The 23,434-nt window shown below is 35.9% G+C and overlaps 1 protein-coding gene across 1 annotated transcript; it reads left to right on the top strand.

The window, feature by feature from the left end:
* The first annotated feature begins 2,186 nt into the window (after window positions 1–2,186).
* Window positions 2,187–5,561, top strand: K441DRAFT_639111 (uncharacterized protein). Its single transcript, XM_067646566.1, has 6 exons — window positions 2,187–2,614; window positions 2,686–3,368; window positions 3,527–4,658; window positions 4,708–4,979; window positions 5,030–5,111; window positions 5,167–5,561. The coding sequence occupies exons 1-6, from the start codon at window positions 2,271–2,273 to the stop codon at window positions 5,231–5,233; spliced, it is 2,580 nt and encodes an 859-aa protein (XP_067502542.1). The 5' UTR covers window positions 2,187–2,270; the 3' UTR covers window positions 5,234–5,561.
* The last annotated feature ends 17,873 nt before the right edge of the window (window positions 5,562–23,434 follow it).

Raw genomic sequence — 23,434 nt, 5'->3', positions numbered from 1 at the left:
ATTTAAGATCTAATTTACTGCAGAACGTATTATTAGTAGTTAAGCGGCGGTATATAAGGAATCTAAGTAATTAATATAGCTACAAAGAGCAAGGTCTTAATCGTTAGTAAGCCTTCTACCTACTATAGGCCTCTCGCAACGCGATTAACGTCCTTTCCACCGAGCGCGGAGGCATGATTTAGGAACATCGTGTCGGCGCGCAGCCTCTGCAACATTGGGCTTAGTAGACTCTTGGAGTTCTTTAAGAGCCTCCTAGATCTTATTTTCGACGCGAATATACTCAGTAGTCATGGCGTTAATAATATATAATAAGAATATTGATAGTATTTGGGTGTCTTGGCAAATCTGACGTTGAGGTGGGCTCTACTCGTTGAGCTGGCCGGCACTTACCTCGGTAACGAGGTAAGTGGGTCGCGACAGCGGCACGGGTACTCTGCGAGGCGCCGCATGAACTTATTTGGGTGCTGCTGCCTTTGCTTGATGTCTACGAACTGCCTGTGAGTATGCCCGCACTCGCGCCCGCGCCTGCACCCGCACCCGCGCCCGCGCCCGCGACCATACCCACGCGTAGTATACCCGGTATTCTGTTCGAATGCTGATGGCTCGTGACGAGTCGATGTATTAACGCAAACAGAGCCAGCCGGGCGGCCGCGGAGGCGCTTAACAGTTAGAGGCTGGGGTGGGAATAGGTAAGGTAAATTTGATTTTCGCGATGCAGATGCAAACAACTTAAATTCACGTGATATTCTAACTTAATTAGGGAGGACCTAAACTCAATCAGTGGGGGGTGTCCGCGCATCAATTGGGGGGTGTCTGTGTATCAATTAAGGGGTGTCCCGCTACCGCTGTCCCTCGATTATCTGATACCGATTAAGGTATGGATTCAATCTTCATATTTTTTCAAGGATAATGTTTCCTAATCACAGTTCCTTGATCGATAACTTGCTAAATGAGTCGGATTTTGTTCTCCTTTAGTGGCTCATGCCAGCTCTGCGAAGTCAGCCAGGGTTCTTTCTGAGTCATAGGGAAAGTTGTAAGCTAGATTGAGATAGCTGGACTTGGTGTTGAGAGATTGGTTGAACAGCTTTGTTTCCAGGGGCGCCCCCTGGGCACCCAGCCGATCCATAAGCCCGTAGCGGCCGCTAAACCCATGGGGCCTTGATTACGAAATATTCGGGATAACTACAAATGACTTTTTCCAAGATCAGAGCATTGCTCCAGGAAGTAGGTAGAACGGCAAGTTCAAAGACGTGAGTCAAAATCCCACGCGCGCTCGACCGCAAGTTCTGCGCTTCTACACGCACAGTAACACCATAAACGTCGGCTTCCGTCTTACAGCAATCCTTGGCACCCCGGTTCAAAACGTACAAGGGGGTACCACGAACAGGGCAGATGCCTCCCTGCCAGTATGTTTCAAAATAAGCGAGCCCTTGCAAAATGGTTGGGCTGTATTATTCTGCTAGCATACTAGCAGGGAGGGCGTCTGCCCGTACGTGTTACCCCCCTGTATTTGTCAACCCTTGTCCGGCGCTGCTCATGACGATATCGTTGCTGCACCCCACACGCCACTAAAATCAAGAGACCAATTCCACAGACGGCTAACCCCGGAGGCACAAGCGGCAAGCAGTATCGGGCAATGATTCGATAATCTTCTCCCCAAGTGGTCTGCCTGCCCTTGCATAGCTCGACCATATGAAGCTCTCTTTTCTCTGTCCACGATCTCCCGAAGCCAGGTGCGAGCGGTAATTGCATCCGTGCTCGTTGTGCAAGTCTTCAACGTCATCTGAGATGGGCAGATGCGAGGCACTTTCAGTGTGTTCGGAATCCAGTAGGTGGAGTTTCCTACAGATCTACCCTATGTAGGCAAAGCTTCTGGGGACACGCCTTCGCACCACAGACGACCATTGTATGCGTTGATACCCAGCTCCACTGATATCTCAGCTGAAATATTTCTAATCCATGCTTGGCATACTAAAAGAGGCTGCGCGAGCACGTCAGACGCTCCCCTGCCGGCGTGTTTGCGGGGTAGCGCTTTATCAAAGGCCTCGCCTATTTTGAAAACTATACTAGCAGGGAGGGTGACTGCTCCGTTCGCAGTAACCCAAGCCCCCCTTGTGGACGAATGCTTATCAGCATCTTCCGAACGGCCCTTCGGCATATACACTGTGTTAATCACGGCTCGTCTAATTTACTTTCCATAAATACTCCGTCGGCTTCGTGCAATCTGCGTCGTCAAGCACGCAATACTTCTATATCCACATTCTTTCACAATGGCCATTGAAACACCTCTACCTGGGGTTGGCCAGAAGACTGCCAACAAAAACAAGCTCACTGCTTCAATCTCAGGAATCAATATTCTTGACATTCGACACGCCCCCGGCAAGTTCGACACCCTCGTCGTCATTCGAGAAGGGCTTCGACCTGAGCATGGAGGGGAGAAAACTTTACCAACTCTTTTACTATATGACCAAATTGGATTGAAGCTCTTTGAAAAAATCACATTCTTAGAGGAGTACTATCTCACAAATGCGGAGATCGAGGTTTTAGAGACTTACGCGGGTCGAATTGCTCAACGTATTCAGCCCGGGTCCATCATCATCGAGCTTGGAAGCGGGTAGGAGCCTGCCTTCCGGATATTGACAGGACTGATAGTGGTGGAAGTCCACGGTACTAATACTCGCATAGCAATCTCCGAAAAGTCAGCATTCTCCTGCAAGCCGTTGAACGTCTTGAAAGAAATGTTGAATATTATGCTCTCGACCTCGATCTTGATGAGTTGAAGAGAACTCTTTCTGCCATTCCAACCGGCGGCTATCAGCACGTAAAGTGCTTCGGTCTATATGGCACTTACGATGATGGTTTGAATTGGCTTGCATCTCCTGAAATCAGCAACAAGCCTAAGACCGTTCTCTGGCTTGGCTCAAGCATCGGCAACTTCAAAAGACATGAAGCAAAGGCTTTTCTAGGCCGATTCGGCGATGCACTTCAGCTTGGAGACGCAATGTTAATTGGTATTGATGCTTGCAAAAATCCAGATAGAGTTTTCCATGCCTACAACGATAAGAAAAATTTCACCCATGAGTTTATCCTGAATGGCCTCTCTCATGCCAACCGAATTTTGGGCCAGACAAACGCTTTCAAGCCAGGTGAATGGGAGGTGATTGGGCAGTTTAATGAAGAGGCTGGGTGTCATCAGGCTTTCGTCTCTCCTTTACTTGATGTTGTAGTTGATGATATATCCATTCCTCGAGGAGAGAAAATCCGTATCGAAGAGAGCTACAAATATTCTGCTTCCGAGACGGAGCAGCTATGGGAGAGCACTGGTCTCGTTGAAGGTTCCAGGTGGACTAACAAGAAAGGAGACTATGGTAAACTCTCTTTTTTTCTTCTCCTGGTTTTTTTTTCCTTCTCCTCTTCGTCTTTCCCGCCCTTTAAACCGAAATATCAGTTTATATCTCGGGTCATTTCTTTCCGATGTCAGCTTTACTCCGGTACTAAATTGGACATTCGATAACACCTTTTCTAGGACTACATCTGGTGTCCAAACCACGGGTGTATTTTCCTCTTTATCCCGAGGCATATGCGAATAGGCCTGTTCCCACTATGTCTGATTGGGATGGACTTTGGGTTGCGTGGGACGCTGTGACGCGGGACATGATTCCAAAAGAAGAGCTTCTTTCTAAGCCAATTAAGCTTCGCAATGTCTGCATATTCTATTTAGGTCATATCCCTACCTTTCTGGATATCCACATTACCCATGGAACACACGGTAAACCCACGAATCCAAGTTATTATCGCCAGATCTTCGAGCGTGGTATCGACCCAGATGTGGATAATCCAGAATTGTGCCATTCACATAGTGATATCCCAGACAGCTGGCCTCCGATAGAGGATATTCTGAAGTTTCAGCATGCAGTCCGCGAGCGAGTCAGAAAGTTGTACGAATCTGGAATTTCACAAACAAATCGTCGTGTTGGACGAGCGCTTTGGATTGGTTATGAACATGAAATTATGCACTTGGAAACACTTCTTTACATGCTCGTACAAAGTGAGAAAATTTCGTCTCCACCCGGCACTGCCGTTCCAGATTTTGAGGCTCTGGCCCACCAGTCCTCTATGAATGCTGTTCCAAATGACTGGTTCATTATCCCAGAGACAGATGTTATACTCGGCCTCGATGATCCTGAGACGGACTCTGGCCCTGACCGCTACTTTGGATGGGATAATGAAAAGCCGAAACGCAGCGCTCATGTCCGTTCATTTTCCGCAAAGGCCAGGCCTATCACAAACAGAGAATACGCAAACTACTTGACGCAGACTGAGTCCAAGGCTCTTCCAGCCTCTTGGTGTGATACTCCTTATACTGTGGGTTGCCGAGATGGCAACAAAAACGTACCTCCCGTTAATGGCAGCAACGGACATACCGACGGCATCGTTCAAAACAGATACGTAAGGACGGTGTTCGGAGCTGTCCCTCTAGAATATGCTTTTGAATGGCCTGTGACAGCTTCCTATGACGAGCTTATTGGCTGCGCAACATGGATGGGGGGACGCATTCCGACCATGGAGGAAGTCCGGAGTATCTACTCCTACGTGGATCGGATGAAGTTGAAAGAAGTGGAACAAGCCCTTGGAAGGACTATACCAGCTGTGAATAGGTAGAGTTCGTTATAATCCCCCATTCTATCCATCTTCTAATATTTGCAGTCACTTGGTCAATAATGGTGTGGAAGAGTCGCCGCCATTGCAGTACTCAACAAACTTCTCCAACACAGTATCCAGTCCTAAGCTGCGTGATATCTTCATCAATCTGGAAGGAACGAATGTTGGCTTCAAACACTGGCACCCAGTTCCTGTCACTCAGAACGGTGGTAGACTATCCGGTCAGGGGGATATGGGAGGAGTGTGGGAATGGACTAGCACTGTATTGGAAAACTACGAGGGATTTAAGGCCATGGATTTGTATCCAGGCTACACAGGTATCTTTCAGGTACTTTTCTTGGAGTACCCCTAAACTGATTCGCTGTAGCTGATTTCTTTGATGGAAAACACAACATCGCACTTGGCGGGTCATGGGCTACCCATCCGAGAATCGCAGGCCGTAGGACTTTGTGAGTAAACTCGCTTGATCTTCGCGGCTAGGTCACTTATGGTACCTAAAACTAGTGTCAACTGGTATCAACGCAACTATCCCTATGTTTGGGCTGGTGCTCGCCTGGTTCGCGACATCTAATCTCATTTTCATCTATTTTGAGAGCAAATTTTTGTCTTCGGCTGCTGCCTAACACAAATGCAGCTTACTAGCTGATTCTCTCATTTAAACCGGTAGTATGTCTCAGAATGAACCAAAGATGGAATAAATACCTTCATTGCGATCGTACGGTGTTTTTATTGGCCTTCTGTATAGCTACTAAATTTCTTGGCTCACTTTTATTAGCCAATCTTGTGAATTTCATGGCATTAATTCACTATTGCTGAAACATCACCTAGTCAACAAAAGTTGGCCACCCAAACAAACCATCCTCTCTAATGCCATGTCCAATTACCTTACGATCACTTCCGTTGTATATTCCTACCCTAATTCTTGGGAACTTTACAAAGCTGCTTTCACCCTTGCTCGATAGTTCCATGAAACTCTATATTATTTCCCGTATCTTCCACCCAATGTTATCAGGCCCATTGCATCCTTAAAATACCCCCAAGGATGTTCTTTTCAAGTGGGAGGGACCAGACTTTAATAAGTATCTGACTTTCCACCAATCGAGCTCCAATTTAGTAGTAAGGCGGCAAACTATACTGCTCACGGAACGGCATGCCTCTGGTATGCCTTAAGCCGGATGTCGCATCATGAACAGTAAAAAAAAGGAGTAACAACGGAAGGCTCACCCTGGAGCTCCAATTTCCCATGATTTTACAGTCTGTCCTGCACACCAGTATATTGCGAACTAACGATTTGTATATAGAACACCACTATGGCGTGTGTAATAGACCGCTAGCCCGCCCAAAGGCGAAACTGCGAGCTGTGGTCATCATGCAGAGCCATATCGAAGATTTCATCAGCTGCTCTTTATAATTTGTAAGTTTTTACTTGGTTCTTTCTAATCCCAATCCTGCCTTCCTCTTAGTGATCTTTTTGGACTAGAGTAGAGTAGATCTAAGCTCAAATCCAGTCTATCTAGCTAGTAAACTGTTTAGCTCTAAGAGCTCCTTAAAGCTCTAGTACATTTATATACTAAAAATAAAAGGGCTTAGCATTGGTATAGTATTATAAAAGGAAGAGCAGATATAGGATACCTTACTAAAAGCTACCTATATTACTCTTCACTAATAACCTTAGTCTTATAGTTAATCTTAATAGCTATATATTATCCCTTCGGCTTCTCTTCCTTTTTATTAATTATATTGTCTTCTACCTAAGTAGAGGCCCCTATAGTACCCATAGTAGTAAGCTAGGCTTTACCGCTTCCTTAATAGATACCCTTTTATAAAACTTTCTTATTAACTTATCTACTTCCTTATTATTAAATATACCTTTTAGCGGTAGCTTATAAAGAACTTTATTTATCTTAATTATATTTATATAAGGGATATTATTGCGGTCACCTTAGGTTGCCCTTAGGATAACCCCCAGATACCCCTTAAATAGCCATTAGTTATATATTAAAGATATATACCTATAATATATAGTTTTAATAATCCTAAAGGCCTTACCTCCTTAAGAATTCGTCTCCTCTATAATCTATTCTATTTCTATAATTGTGCTTTATAACCCCTATCTATAAAGTCCCCTTACAATTTATTTATAATTAAAAGTGCTAATTATTAAAAAGTTATTAATAATTATTACTTATAAAAGGTATAGCTAATATATTAAGTGTAAATTAAATAAAAGCTAGCTAGTTCTTATAGTAGTCCTATTAGTATTATAAAATATTAAAGTATGAGTTCTTAGTAAGAAATATATAGTTAATAGTAAGATATTCTTAAAAGTAATTAATTCGCAGTAAGCTATTATATTTAAAGTAAGTTATCTTAAAGCGCTTATAATTAATTATATATTATAAGGTAAGGATATAAATAGGGAATCTAATTAATAGAATAATAGTGTTACGGACCTTATATCGGCAGTAGTACAACTACTAAGGAAAGACATATATGGGTTAGTTAAGATAGTACGGGAGGCATTGGAACCGATTAAGCTATAGAATAGGGGGTAACCAAGTTATATAACTAGTTATGTTATAAGTTTAAAACGTAGGAATATAGGAATATAGAAACGCGATATACTAATGTACTAATATACTAACGTACTAAACCCTTTACTATAGGGAGGAGTTATATATTTAAGGACACACGGTCTCTATAGATAGTTTCTCTTCTTTATAGTAAATCTTAGAATATAATTAGAGTTAATCTATTAGGTAACTACTCCACTAGTTATATTTACGTTGTCGGCTATTTTATACCTATATACCTAGCCCATTAACAAGTCTACCGTAGTATTTCCTATAAGGCTTCGTTACACATTTACTACTAAGGTTATAGTAAAAGAAGCTAAATAACATGCCACTAAAAGCAATAGCCATAACGCCGTTAACGGTAGTAACTATATTAAGATTAGGTAACAATACTAGTATAGTAGACACTAACTCTTAGCTAATTACTATTAGACAGCTATAGGAAATAGTTAATTAATTAATAGACAATAATAGGATACTTAAAAAAAGAATTAATGGAATTAGAACAGTTAAGGTTAAGTTACCCTTAATTAAGCAATTTTTAGGGGAGAAGTTAAAGCTTAAAGGATTCCTTATATAAATGCACTTTAAGGTTATATAAGAAGGAGTAAAACTAGGGACGCCTATAGATTAAGTCGTTTATATAGGACTATTCTTAACAGGAAGAGTACTTAAGTGGTTTAAATCTTACCTTACGGAGGTATAGGAATACGGCATAACAACTATTAACTAGGAGGTATAATATATATTCTTAAGTTAGAGCGGGTTTATAAAACAATTAACGTAGATATTTAGAGACCTAGAGGTAACCACTACGGCAGAAAGAAAGCTTTAAAACTTAGTATAAAGGACTTTAACAATTAAATATACGATATAGTTTTAAATATTAGTAATATAGGTTAAATAGAATAGTAAGATGCTTATGGTATAGTATAAGTAGGGATTTAAGGTAAAAGTCTAGGATATAATTATTCTAATAAAAGATACGGATACTCTTAGGGAATTAATTAATTAAGTAGTTAAAATTAATAATAAGATTTACTAAAGAGAGTAAACTAAGAAGGGTTAAGATAGAGTTTTATAGTTATATAAGGCGTAGGGCATATAATAATAAAGTTAAAGTTAAAAACTATAGTATAGTGTAGAGCTAATAGACCTAAGCGGTACTAAAGAAAATAAAAAATGGAATAAACAACTATAGAAACCCAAAGGATAAGGATTAAGTAATTAAAGGTCTAAGAAGTAAAGGCTAAACTAGGAATCTTAGTAGCAAAAGATATTTAGGCGGACTTTATAGCAAGAAAAATAGTTTAAAGAAGAAGCTTATATAAATTATAGAAAATAGGGTTATTATATTAAAGACTATAAAAGTAGCTAGAGTTACTATATAGTAAAAGGAATAAGACTAGTAGATAATATATACGTATAAAGGGATAATAATATACTATAAGGAATAAAAGAATATTTAATTAAGAGTTTCGCGTTTTATTATAATAACGTATACTAAATTTATAAGGACGCTAAGTATAGCGTAAGCTATTAGCTATAATAGCTAAAATTAGTAAAGTTTAGAGAAACTAACAAACCATTTTATAGATTGGATATTAAGGACGATAAATTTAATATAGGCAAAATATTTAGTAATAATAAGGTAATAAAGGTAGCTTACTAGGAGTATATAGACCTTAAAGATGTTATAAAAGAGGTAGAAGATAATTCCACTATAAAATAGGGAATATTAATAGGGATTAAAACCCTACTAAACACGATGTCTATCGCTTTATAAGATGTAAGAGAAGTAGGATAATAAACTACTTTGGCACTTAATAAAGGCAAAAGGCTAAAGGCTTAAGATTTTTAAGATAAAATAAAGGATAACTAAGATTCTTAAGATAAGATAAGGTAAGCTTAAGGACCTATAATAGATAATAACTAATAGAGTAGAGCAACGGCTTAGTTTAGTAATATATAAATAAGCTTAGGACGAAGTTTCCTAAAGGCATAAGATTCTTAAGACGAGATAAGTAAAATTTAAGACTCTTAAGACGAGATAAAAATACTATAGAAGCCTAGTTAGACTAAGGCTAGAGCTAAGCTTAAGAAAGAAGTAAGCTTAGGATTAAAAATCCTATAGGACTAAGAATTCTAGATATAAATAAGGACCATTAAATAAACTAAGATTAAAAAGTAAGAAGACTTTAAGAATCTACTTATAAGGCAAAAAAAAACTATAAAGGAATTTAGACAGAGAATCTTTATATAATAAGAATAAAAGCTAGATTAGAAAATTAGTATACTAGGTTATATAAGGGATAGAGTACCTATATAAAGAATTATTAATAGACCTAAAGTAGGTATACTAAGAGCTAAGTAGCTTACTAAACTAGAAGATAAAGAGGATTTAGGGATCCCTACTAGGTATAAAGAACGATATATAAAGGGCTATTATAATATAGTAATAAGAAGATACTTCCTTAAGGATAAGCCATATATACTCTAGCAGCTATACTAAAAGTAGTATAGGCAACGATATAATAATAAGTAGGAAAATTTCTATATGTAGTTAGATAAGCGAGTTATTTAAAACTACCCTATTATGGAAAAAGCAATAAGTTATATTAAGGGAGCCTTAATTATAATATTAAAAGATCTAGAGGAATAATTAGAGGACTAAAAAAGTAAGAGGCAAATCTTAGTACCTATAAATAAAGTTATAACGTTTAGATTAATATAATAAAGGTTTAAACTTAAAGATAAAGACAAGTTAAGAGTTAACCTAAAGCACTTAGTATACTATACGCTATTATAGATTGTATATATAGACGATATATATAATATGTATAAGAGTCCAAAAAAAAGAATTAGAAGTACCCTATAAGAATATATTAGGCGCCAGAAGAGTAATAGTATAGGAATGCTAAGTATATATATAGATAGCATTTAATAAAAGTTTAGGAGTTAGGAGACTTAATACTTTAATTAAAAAGATTTTTTATAGAAGAATGCTTAAATAGATAATAGTAGTGGAAATGCCTAGAGAATATATATCTATAGTATATTAAAGATAAAAAGTAAACTAGGTATTGGCTAAAAAGTAAGCTAAGTGCATAAGGATTAAGCAGCTAATAGTTAAAAAAAGTAAAGGCCTATAGGACTAGAGGGAGCTAGTAGTAGAGCCTTAAACCCTTAAAGGAATTTAAGAACAATACCTAAATTTAAGAGTTAATTAGTAAGATTAGTAGTTTAAAGTACTAATAGATAGTGGAGTAATACGGAACCATATTTTACTAGTAGTAGTAAAAAGAATAGGATTACCTTATAGATAAAAGGAATAATTTTACCTATTAGTTATAATTTTAAGAGATCTAATAACCTATAGAGGAGGGATTATTAACCTTAAAATAGGACCTATTTAGATAACTATTAAAGGAAAATAAATTAAGATGTCTTTTAATATCCTACTATTAGGACGGGATAAGGCAGTATTAGGAATACCTTAGTTATAGAAATATAACCTAAAGATTAATTAGATTATAGGTTAGGTTAATATTAGGGATACTTAATGCTATAAGATATAATAGTAAACTAAGTTAATATAGTACTAAGTTAGAGTAATATATAAAGAAACTAAGCGAGGCTTAAGTTATATATTAAAGAGATACTATAAGTATAGTAAGAAACTGTAAAGTCTAGAAAGTAAAAAGCTGGTAGATTATATAGTATAGGACTATAAGATAAAGTTAAAACTAGGAATAAGTCTAAGGTTCTTTCTAACCTATAAGCTTATTTAAGAGAAGTTAAGAATACTTAAAGAGTTTATTTAGGAGAACTTATAAAAGGGATATATTAGACTATTATAGTTATTAGTAGGTTATCCAGTATTATTCGTACTAAAGAAGAATAGAAAACTTAGGCTATATATTAACTATAAATAGTTAAATAGTATTACTTATAAGGATAGGTATCCTTTACTTTTAATTAGCAAAATTTAAGATAGGATAGGTAACGCGCAAATCTTTATAAAGATAGATCTAAGATAGACGTACTATTAGATTAGAATTAAGGAAGATAATAAATAAAAGGCAGTCTTTAGGTTAAAGGAGGGACTATATAAACTATTAGTTATATAATTTGGGTTAATAAATATACCAATAACATTTTAAAAGAGAATTAATAGTATATTAGGAGAATACCTTAATAAGTTTATTATAGTATACCTTAACAACATTATTATCTATTTAATAACCAAGGAAAAATATAGAGAACATATTAAATAGGTCTTAAAGAGACTATAGGAAGAATAGATACTAGTAATAATTAAGAAATATAAGTTCTTTATAAGAAAGACCGATTTTATAAAATTTATTATTAAACTAGGTTATATTAGTATAGACCTAAAGAAAATTAAAGCTATAGTAAGTTGGTAAGAATTAGAGAATATAACGTAGTTAAGGTTATTTTTAGGGGTTTATAACTACTATAGAAGTTTATAGTATAGTAGTTAAAGAATATTAAACTATTTACTAGGCTTATAAAGAAAGAGAAACTATAGGTATAAGGAGATAAATAAAGGAAGTTATTTAAGAAACTTAAGGAGTTATTTACCTAGGAGCTAATCCTTAAAATCTATTAACTAGGACTAGATATAGTTATAAAAATAGATATATTAAACTTTATACTAGGAGTATATTTGCTATAAAAGTATAAGAGCGTATAACATTTAGTGGTATATTATAGTTGGAAGATATTACTAAAATCTATATTAAAGAAGTATTTATAAGGCATAGAGCACTAAATAAGATTATATTAGATAGAGATTTAAGATTTATCGCAGTATTCTAAAAGGTATTCTTAGCGGAATAAGGAGTTAGAGCAGTAACTTCTACTATATATTATCCGCAGACGGACAAATAAACGGAAAGATTAAATTAGATGCTAGAATAGTATCTAAGATATTATATTAATTATACACATAATAATTAGGTATTAATATTACTAGTTATATAGTTTATATATAATACAACACTATAAGAAAGAATAGGCATATTACTATTTAAGGTAAATTATAGATATAAGCTAAGAATATTGTTATTACTATAATAAGTAAAGAAAACGAGTAGTATAGCTAAAGAAAAAATTAAGATATTAATAAACCTTTATATAGACCTTATAGAATTGGCGAAAAAGGTATAAGAAAGAATAAAAAGGTACTATAATACTAAGAGATCTAAGGGACTAGATCTTAAGGAGGGAGATAAAGTATAGCTACTATATAAATTTTTTAAAAGTTAATAACTAAGTAAGAAATTAGACTATGTTAGATTAAGACCTTTTAAAATTATATAAAGGATTTCACTAGTTACGTTTAAGTTAAACTTACTAGCTAAAATAAAGATCTACCCTATATAGTATATTGCAATACTAGAGCCAGTATATAGGAATATTAAGCTACTAATTTATAAAGTAGATATGTATAGAGGATAAGAAGAAGATAAATAGTAAGTTTTAAAAATTATTAGTTATAAGGATATTAATAATAAAATATAGTATAAGGTTAAGTAAATAGGCTATAATAAGACTACCTAGGAACTATTATAGAATTTAAAGAATATTATAGGCAAGGTATAGGAGTATTAAAAGAAAATAGGTTAGGTAATATTAAGAAAGAGCCTAAAATAAAAGGATTAGTTAAAGGTAATAAACGAGCTAGATTATCTAAGGGATCTACTACTAGTATACTAGTTGTTTCCGCCTCTACTTAATTAGAATCCCTTTTAGCCTCCTTAGCCTTAAGTTTAAATAGACCTTACTCTACTAAGCAAAGCTCTTTTAAGCGTACCTTTTTATAAACCTTTATTAAACGGCTTAGGCGAGTATAAGTATCTAGTTAAGCTTTTAGAGCCTAAAACGCCTTATTAAAACGACGCTAAACTTTAGTAAGGGCCTTAGCTAGCTTACTCTCTAGTTTTTTAGCTGCTACTAATATATATAACCCTAGAATAGATTAGATAAAGAATTAGAAGGTTATAAAGAATAATAAAATACGTATACTTAGCGTTAGAAATAGATTAAATATTATAAGATAATTGTATATTCGCTCGCGTACACTTAATATAGGAAAAAGGTTAGTAACTATGTAGAGCTGTAATCGCAATATATACTAGCTTTTTCTCTATATAATAAGAATAGGACGGTATAACTTCACTAAGTAATAGAATAAACGTTACTAGCTAGTTATAATAATTAGACACAGAGGATTTAATAAAAGGCATTAGGAATAATAAAGGTTATTAAATTAAAGATAGGAATGCTATACCTTTAATAGATAACTTGGAGATAGAAGATATCTTTAAAAATAAAGATAAAAAGGAGGGGGATAGTATTACAGACCTTATATTAGCAGTAGTACGACTACTAAGGAAAGATATATATAGGTTAGTTAAGATAGTATAGGAGGCGCTAGAACCGATTAAGCTATAGGATAAGGGGTAGCTAAGTTATATAACTAGTTACGTTATAAGTTTAGAACGTAAAAATATAGGAATATAAGAACGTAATATACTAACGTACTAACGTACTAAACTCTTTACTATAGGGAGGAGTTATATATTTAAGGACACACGGTCTCTATAAATAGTTTCTCTTCTTTATAGTAAATTTTAGAATATAATTAAAGTTAATCTGTTAGGTAACTACTCTACTAGTTATATTTATATTGTCGGCTATTTTATACCTATATACCTAGCCCATTAACAAGTCTACCGTAGTATTTCCTATAAGGCTTTATTATAAATAGAGTATATTATATAAATAGACAAATCCTTAAAGAAAAAGAAGGCGTTAAGATATAAGGTAAGGAAGAGTTTTCTATTAAGTAAAGCCTAAGTAGATAGTTATATAGCTGCGACTTGTATATAACTCGCCTATAAGGTACGTGCGCTATATATACCTAGAGAAAACCCTTTCTTACCTTATACTTAGACTCCTCCTTTTCCTTAAAGATTTGTCTATCTATATAATATACTCTATTATTCTATTAATTGGACTCCTTATTTATATCTTTACCTTATATTTAAATCCTTACCAATCCCCCTAAAAGGATAGCCGGTTTAATTATTTTACGATTTACAATGCCTTTAAAGACAAGATTAATACCTATACTTAACGGTAATGCGCTATGGTAAAATCTCTTTAATACGATATAGAGTATATAACGATAACCCTTATATTACGTTCTATACCCCTTAATTAAGCCTTTTTTTAGTATAATATTACGATAGTCTAACTTTTGGCAATATCGCTAAGCACCTACTACCAATATCGGTATAACTAGTAGAGAATTTATATAAGAGAGGGCTCTATTTAGCCTGCGAGGTAGATATTCTAAGCTTTTTAGGTATTAAGCTCCTTTTTTCCCTACTTATTTACCTAATACGTAACTCTTAATATAATAATACTATTGGTATTATAATACGCTCGGCCGAATAAACGGTATCGTACCAAAGAGATTTTACTGTAGTAATATAATTGCAAAACGCTTTAGGATCTAGTGTGGGAGGGTACGACCACTCTCAGATGGGAAAGTCACGGTGCTGTCTGTCTGTCTGTCGGCCGGTCCAGTGATGTTATTAATATTCAATATTAGTATAAGGCCATATTGATATTGATATTGAATATTAGTTCAATATTGAAAAGATATTGAAAGATATTGAATATTGAATCTAGTACAGTCTTGGCATGGTGCTTTAATTAAAAGTAGGCTCCGTACGCCCCTAAGGTTTAGTAGAGCTTCAAAATAGCTGCTCTCTCGCGACTGTTCTCTTACCACTATCGTCAAGTTCGTGATCCTTGGCGCGGTGTAGTAGGTGTTGGCTGCTCTCTAGATTCTGCTAAGGCCTCCGAAGCCTCTTGTACTACATCCGTCGCTATAAGCCCATATTAAGCAGTACCATATTCGATTCTTGCCGTCGCGGATAGCTTTATAAGGGAAAGGATCGCGGATATGCTACTATGTAAAAGTAGCCAACTTGCGCCTTTTATAAGGCGACTTTGGAGTGGTTATAGTTAGTGTAGAGTCGCTTAACGCGTTGTTGTCGCCGCTAGAGTAGGTAAACTGATTAGAATTAAGCTTAGAAATGGTAGAAGAAAATATATTATCGTTGTTAATTACGTTAGTAGATAAGGGAGGCATGGCGTTAATTAAGGGCAGAATGTAGGGGGGTAGTAAAAATCGTTAAAATTAATGTTATGCGCGATGTCATGCGAAGTCTAATTTAATGTTTGGTAATTTTTACTTTCTATGGGTTTACCTACTAAATTTAACATGCGTACGTCTTGTAAGCAGGCCCGAGAGTTATTTACCAATATATCTACCTTGTTTTTGCCACCTTAGCTTTAAAAATATTCAATATTTAATATCTTTTAGTATTAAACATATCGTATTGATATTGATATTGAATGTTCAATATTTAATACTGATAACACTACTAGGTCGGTGTAAGGCATATTGCCTAGACGTACGGTAGGGAGTAGGTAAGCCGAGCATGAGTTATAAGGAGGGTCGATGGAAGAGGACGATATAGTAAAGAGTATAGCAATAGCCTCGTACGGAGATAAACCGATGAGGAGGATAGGAGGGCTATAAGCCCGAGTAAGGGTCAAAATAACCCTTATATTGCCCCCCCCCTTTATTAGGGCTGGCCCCTAGCCCGTATACCTAAATTAATTGTTTTTATATATAAAAGGTAAGTAGTGCTAAAGCCTTACTTGTATAGGGAAAATAGGGAAAAATACTAGCTAAGCAGCCTTAATAAAAACCTTAACCTATAGCTAAAACCCAGTAGGAAAAAAGGCCTATTTAGGAAGGAAAAAAGCGTCTGCTAGTGGGGTAAGACTTAATCGTATATAATTAATCTTAAAGAGATAATCGCCTGCGATTAAGTCTTAATAGCTCTATAGCTAGTAACCATAAGAATATCCCTTATATTGCCCTACCCCCTTCTTATAGTCAGCCCCTAATTACCCTTACCTTACGGTAGAGGGAGATTATAGAGGGCTCGTCCCGAAAGGGGTTTGGAGAGATATCGGCATTTAACTATAATAGGATCTTATAAGCTAAGCCGTAGCTTAGGAAGAGATAACTGTACAGTTAAGTCTTAGCGGCCCTTAGGCTGATGACCGGAGAGTCTCCGTATAAGGGATATTATTGCGGATACCTTAGGTTGCCCTTAGGACAACCCCCAGACGCCCCTTAGATAGTTGCCGGTTACGTGCTGGAGGTATATGCCCGTAGTATATAGTCTCTACAATCCTAGAGGCCTTACCTCCTTAAGGATTTGTCTCTCTTACTAATCTATCCTATTCTACAATTGTGTTCTTATAGCCCCCTGTCTATAAGATCCCCTTATATTTAAATCCTTCCTACTCTTTTTTAGAAGGGTAGTCGGCTTTAAGGACCAGATTGTTTGTTTATATCTTTTATTTATAACTACTATCCTCCTTTAAAATCTCGTAATAACTTAAACGGAAACTCTACGGATACCTTATGGAAAGCCGTCGCGTAAAGGCAGGAAGGTCCCTCTAATAGCGAGAGATTGCGATAATATAACCCTTTAGGCAAGATGGCTGAACGAGCCCTAATACCTAGATGCTCTAGGAGCTCGAAGACTCTCGTATACCTATAGTTACCGTTAAGGAAAACGCAGACACCCTCTATAATGGTTATAACGCTACTAGAAAGTAACTGGAACCCCTCTAGCCCCACCTAGGCTAATTAGAAGATTAAGTGCCAAAGGCAACCCTAAGATCTTCCCCTAAGCCAGAAATGCTAGAGGAATATATTAACGCGTTTAACTAGGGACCTAACTAGAACCCTCCTAGAAGACTACCGGCCTATAATTAGTATAGTGGCGGTATATAGACTGCTTATAAGCTAAGTAGGCCTACTCCTTTAGGAAACTAAACCTAAATACTAACTTAAGACCCAAGGCTTATTAGGAAACCCGTACTAGCCACTAGTGCTAATACTACCTCTATAGTAGGAGCTTCTCTAGGCCTAAGTTTAGAAGGTTAAGAGCCCTATACTAATCTCCTTTAAAACAGATATCGGGAAGCTGTTGTAAGGCTCTCGGAAGCCATGCGGGAGGAAGCTACTAATAAATATATTAGAACCCTTTAAGGGTAAATTTATATCTAGTAGGGTTTAATCTAAGCTAGGTAAATTTTTTTATAACCTAGTTAAGGCTAAAGGCTTCCTAGGGGCTACCTAGTACCTACCTAAGGAAGTATAGAAGACTTAGAGAGGCACCTATATAATAAACGGAAAAAGGATATAGACTAACTGGCTAAGGTCTTTAGTAGTTTAGAACTTTGTTATAAACCTAACGCCTAATAGCTAGACGATTAGGTTCGCGAGGTAGATAACTTCTTTAAGATGCTAATNATATAAGATAATACNAAAGAGNGTATANNCTGGATTATTAGNAAGATTAAANACNNATNNCTAAACNANATTGCGCTTAATTAACTTAATAAAGAGTAAATTATAATATGGCTATAGCTATAGACCTTCCTAAAGGGTTGGACCTAAGATCCGTATGTTATATAATATAACAATGCAGAATAATTCTAGAATAGTACATAGCTGGACCGTTAAGACTTCCGCCAGTTTATAAACTTTATAAAAACTCATGCTTAATAGATGGATTTAAAGCCCTTTAAAAACAAGGACGGCAGCGTCTATAAGAAGGAGAAGATTAGATTTATCTAGGCTAGAATTAAGCTAGTAATTTATAATAAAATAAAGCGCGTAGAAGCCCTATTACGGATTACCGTATATACGGATTTTAAATAAGCGGTTCTAAACGCTAAGGATGCGGTAAGGAACTAGACCTCTTTTAATAAGAAGCTAGGGGGTTACTAAAAGCGCGGGCACTTTAGTAGTAATATAGGGCAGACTTAACCTTTAAAGAAGCCGTTCTTAAAGAGAACTTTAAAAGGGTTAAAGTTAGGAACCTTAAATAACGGGAAAGACTCCTAGGGTTAACCCGATACCCATCCGGCACCTTTATAGGAATACTCTAAAAAGTTAAGAGAAAACTCTAGAGGCAGATTCTATTGGAAAAATAAGTAGGGTAATAACCGCACTAACGATCTAAAAAAAGAAAAGCCCTAGTTATAGACCTCTCTTAGTTATAACTAGGGTAAGATATAGAAGAAGAGACTTTCCGTATTACTGTTAAGCTAGAAATAACACTCCCTATAGGTGAAGTATAATAGTTTTAAGCACTATATAATAGCGGCGCCGAAATTAATTTTATATAATATAATTTAGTAAAAGAGTATAAACTTATCCCATTGTAAAGGTGGCGGAAACCTATTATAGGCTTTCTAGATAAGTATTGGATTAAGCTATATAGTACCTATAAGCTTATAGTGTTAGTGGCCGATATATATAACCGTACTAAGGTAATCGGCCCGGAACCCTTCTAAGCGGTTAACTTTATAGGTTACGACCTTATTCTTAGATACCCTTAGCTTATAAAAGTAGATCTTAAGATACGCTTTAAGACGGGAGCCTTTAAATAGTAGAACGATAAAGATTTAGAAGGGGGTATATTACTAATAAGCCTAAAGGATATCCTAGAGAATATAGCCCCAGGCGAAATAGTGTACACTCTATATCTAAAGGAGTATTAAATTTAACCCCTATTTAATAGCAAGATAGGTATAGAGCCTAGTATAGGTAATAACCCCTTTATAACGGAAACCCTATAGGGAACTGCCGGATAAGTCGCGGAGATATTATAGGGAGGCGGCGATCTTAAGGATCTTATAAGATACTTTAACCGCTATAGGTTACTCTGGCTTAAGTAATATACAAAAAGTATACTACAGCACCTCAAACGCTGCATTAAGGAGTTCCTTACCCTCTATTAGCTACTATATAAAACGGTTTAACGTATAGTGGCAACTATATACGAGCAACTATTATAGCGTATAACGCTGCCCGTAAGTATCCTAAGGGAGCTCTAAAACCTACCTAATAATAATATAGAGAATAAACGCGACCCTAATTTGTTAAATATTCTAGTAGGCCTAAGGGACTTACTAAGGGTATTTTTAGGTAGGAGAGCTAAAGTCCTACTGCAGAACTTAGAGTATAATTATATAATTAATTTAGAAGAAGGTAAGTAACCGCTAAACCTTCTTATTTATAACCTTTCGCGTAAAGAGCTTAAGATCCTACGGGAGTACCTTAATAGCTTACTGGAAAAGGGATGGATCTAGCCTAGTAAGTTGCCGTTAGGCGCGCCGATTCTCTTTATCCTAAAACTAGATGGAACTATAAGGCTATGCGTAAACTATCGCGGTCTTAATAAGATTATAATTAAGAACTGTTACCTACTACTACTAGTTAGTAAAATGCTAGATTAACTATTTAGGGCGAAGATCTTTATAAAGTTAGATCTATAAGACGCCTATTATAGGCTCCGTATTAAAGAAGGGGATAAGTAGAAGACCGCTTTTAAGACCTAACACGGCCACTTTAAGTATTTGGTGATGCCTTTTGGGCTAGCTAATGCGCCTATAATATTCTAATTATATATTTACAGAGCCTTAGGGGGACTAGTTAACCGTATATACGTCGTCTATTTAGATAATATCTTAATTTACTTAGAAGACGAGGATTAATACGAGCAACACGTCCGCGAAGTGCTGGAACGTTTAGATAATTAAAGCCTCTACGCTAAGGCGTTAAAGTATGTCTTTAATACTAAGCAGGTTAAGTTCCTGGGGTATATTATAACGCCTATAGGTGTAGTTATAGACCTAGTAAGGGTGTAGATAATTTAGGAGTGGCCGGAGCTAAAGAGCTACTAGGATGTTTAAGTGTTCCTAAGCTTTGCTAATTTCTATAGGCGCTTTATTTATAACTACTTAAATATTACCTAATACTTATCTAACTATATTGCGGAAGCTTCCTAAGACCTAACCTAAGGAGCAAAAAGCTTAAAGGCGGTAAGGAAGAAAACTAAAAAGGGATTAACTAAATAGTATAAGCTATAGTTATAGCCCGGAAAGGTTTAGGAGGCCTTTTGGAAACTTTACGCGAAATTTACAAAAGCTTTATTGCTGCGGCATTTTAACCTAAATTAGCTATTGATGATAATTACTAATATATTGAATTTTGCCCTTGCTGGTATCCTACTATAACCTAATAGGTATCTGGACGCTACCTAGCTCTATTAGAGACTAGTAGTATTTTATAATAGAAAATTCTAGGGACTTAAAGTTAGGTATTATACCTACGATAAGGAACTGCTGGCTATAGTTAACTGCTTTAAACAGTGGCGACACTACCTTAAGTACGCAAGCTATACTACTTATATACTCTTAGATCACTATAATCTACGCTACTTTATAACTATAAAGGAGCTTATACCTTAATAAGCTAGATAGGTAGAGGAGCTTATATAATTTGATTTTGAGATTAAATATAAGCTAGGGGAAAACAACCCTGCTGATGGACCGTCACGACGGCTAGACTATGCTAAAGGCTTTAAAACGGGAGAAGGAAAATAGATAATAGATATCTTACTTCTTATATTGCAGAATAAGCTCCGGGTGTAGGATACTTAAGTACCTATAGCTCTATGCACTAAGTCTTAGGTAGTGTAAGCCCTATTAGTTTCTACTGATGTTTCGGCTAGTACCTGGTCTATTGCTAATAAGGGTCCGAATATACCTAAACAGGACGTCCCTAATATATTTTTGGAACCTAGTAATATACCATTTCTAATTGCTAAGCTATCCCCTTAAATAAATAGCGAAGCTATAGAGTAATTGGAACTCGGAGCCCTGTAATAACTAAAGGACTTTAACCTTGTAGCGGCCTTTCTAACGCACGCGTATTAAAGAGTTGTAAGATCTATGGTATTATTTAGTTTTATACTTAGAGTAGTACGGGATAAAATAGCTTTTACCTAAAAACTATCCAAAAGTTTAATAGATCTTATCCATGAGGTGTAACGGAGGGACGCTTTTTATGCTATCCTTAATACGGAAGTAGACTGGAAACGTAATAGAAAGGAAGCTGCTAGGCGCTACTATTAGGAACTGGACCCAATGGGCCTACTACGTAAAGGTGGTAAGGTTTGGGTGCTATAAGAAGTAAATCTATAATAGAAGATTCTTATAAAGAATCACGATAATCCCCTGGGCGGCTACTATAGTTAAGTAAAAATAGTGGAATTACTTTAGCGTAAATACTATTGGCTAAGGCTTAATTAGGAAGTAAAGGAGTATATTAGCTATTGCGAGAAGTGTTAAGTATATAAGATCCGTAGGTATAAGCTATAGGGTCTACTTAAATTAGTTCCCCCCACTAGTAAGCTATAGCGATATTACGCCATAGACTTTATTACGGATCTCCCGCTATCTAAAGATAGCTAAGGACGAATATATAATTTGGTTTTTATACTTATTAATAGGTTTTTAAAGTACGTTTAATACCTTCCTATTAATAAGACGATTAATGTATAAGAGCTTACCAACCTAATTAAGGAGAAATGCTTTCTTAAAGTAGATTAGCCACACTCTATTATTACTAATAGGGGTAGTGTCTTTATAAGCTAATACTGGTCAGACCTATGCTTCTATTTAAAGATAGACTACTAGTATAGTATGGCTTTCTATTTATAGATAGATGGGTAAATAGAATGCTAGAACTAGGAACTGAAGTCTTACCTACGGATGTATTTAAACTACTAGTAAGATAACTGGTGCGAGCTACTTCCGTACGCGGAGTACGCTTATAATTTAAAGCAATATATATTATATAAGTATGCACCAATCTAGATTGCCTATGGCGTTTAACTATTTGGGTTTAATAGTATACCTAATAATTACTAGCTAAGGCCGTATAATTAGTTATAGGATCTTACCGGGAAGTTAAAGGATATCTATTAGAGAGTATAAGGATACCTTTAGGAATAGGAGGAGTAATGAAAGAATGCGAAGTAGAGCCTATAAGATGCCTAAGAGTAGTAAAGACTTTAGTATAACCGCAAGCACTAGGATAAGCATTTTGGAGTAGGCGATGAGGTTTTATTACGTTTAATGAATATTAAGACCTGTTAACTATTAAAGAAGCTTAATGCAAGATATCTAGGTCCCTTTTAAGTTAAGGAATAAATTAGTAAGCTAGCCTATTATCTCTAGCTACCCCTATCTATAGCCTATATATATTTAGTGTTTTATATAAACCTACTAGAGCTATAGCATAGACTACTACTAGAAAAGAACTTCCGTTTAGGCCCAATTAAACACCCTAAGGTGGTGGGTAAGTGGTACGAGGTTGAAGCTATACTATACTATAAGTCTGTTAAGAACAAGCTTTAATTTAAAGTTAAATGGCTAGGCTGGCCCGCTAAGGACTCTATATAGAAACTAGAGGATTACCTTAATTATTATAAAGATATTCTAAAAGAATATTGGGACCAAGGTTTATAATCTATAAGTCGCAGAAAGCGCTCTAATACTACGGTGTTATTGCGACCTATAAAGAAAGCTCGCGAAAAGAGTAAATAGGTTAAATTGGATATGGAACGGATAGGCTTTAGAAACTATAGGGATAGGGCTACGGCCTAAGGCAGAATAGGTCCTTAGCCTTTTCACGTATATAGCATAGAGTTGATAGGGCATTTTGCTAGAATTGTATTCCTATTTATTAATCTATACTAGGAATATTATTTCTAGGGCTTCTAAGCCCTTTTTAAAAGCTTTATAAGGCCTTCCCAAGCACCTAATTAAGGTCCTTAATTGCTACTATATATAAAAATGAATCCTAAAAGTCCAAACTATAAATGCCTAATTTGAAAAGCCATTACGCCTTATTATTATTAGGAGTAGAATTAGTGTCCATCGGGCTACTAAGTGATGGCTAATAAGAATGGGATCTAGATACCTTAGTAGGTATACGAGTAGGCATAAAAATAGGGGTAGGATAATAAGGTGTAGCTAGAGTAAAGACTCTTAAACACTTAATACTAATATTAGGTCTAAACCAATACTAACGAAGCTCTTGCGGCGTAAGCTTATAGTTAATAAAGACACGCTTAAGCCTAGAATAAACAGAGACGTTAGCTGGCTAGTATAGTTTAGAACCACCAAGACCTCGCTATAGCAACTGTTAG

The sequence above is a fragment of the Cenococcum geophilum genome (assembly GCF_001692895.1).
Source record: "Cenococcum geophilum 1.58 unplaced genomic scaffold K441scaffold_29, whole genome shotgun sequence".
NCBI classification, from domain to species: Eukaryota; Fungi; Ascomycota; class Dothideomycetes; order Gloniales; family Gloniaceae; genus Cenococcum; species Cenococcum geophilum.
Note: the sequence above shows the minus strand (reverse complement) of the source record. Positions and strands in the feature narration are given on the sequence as shown.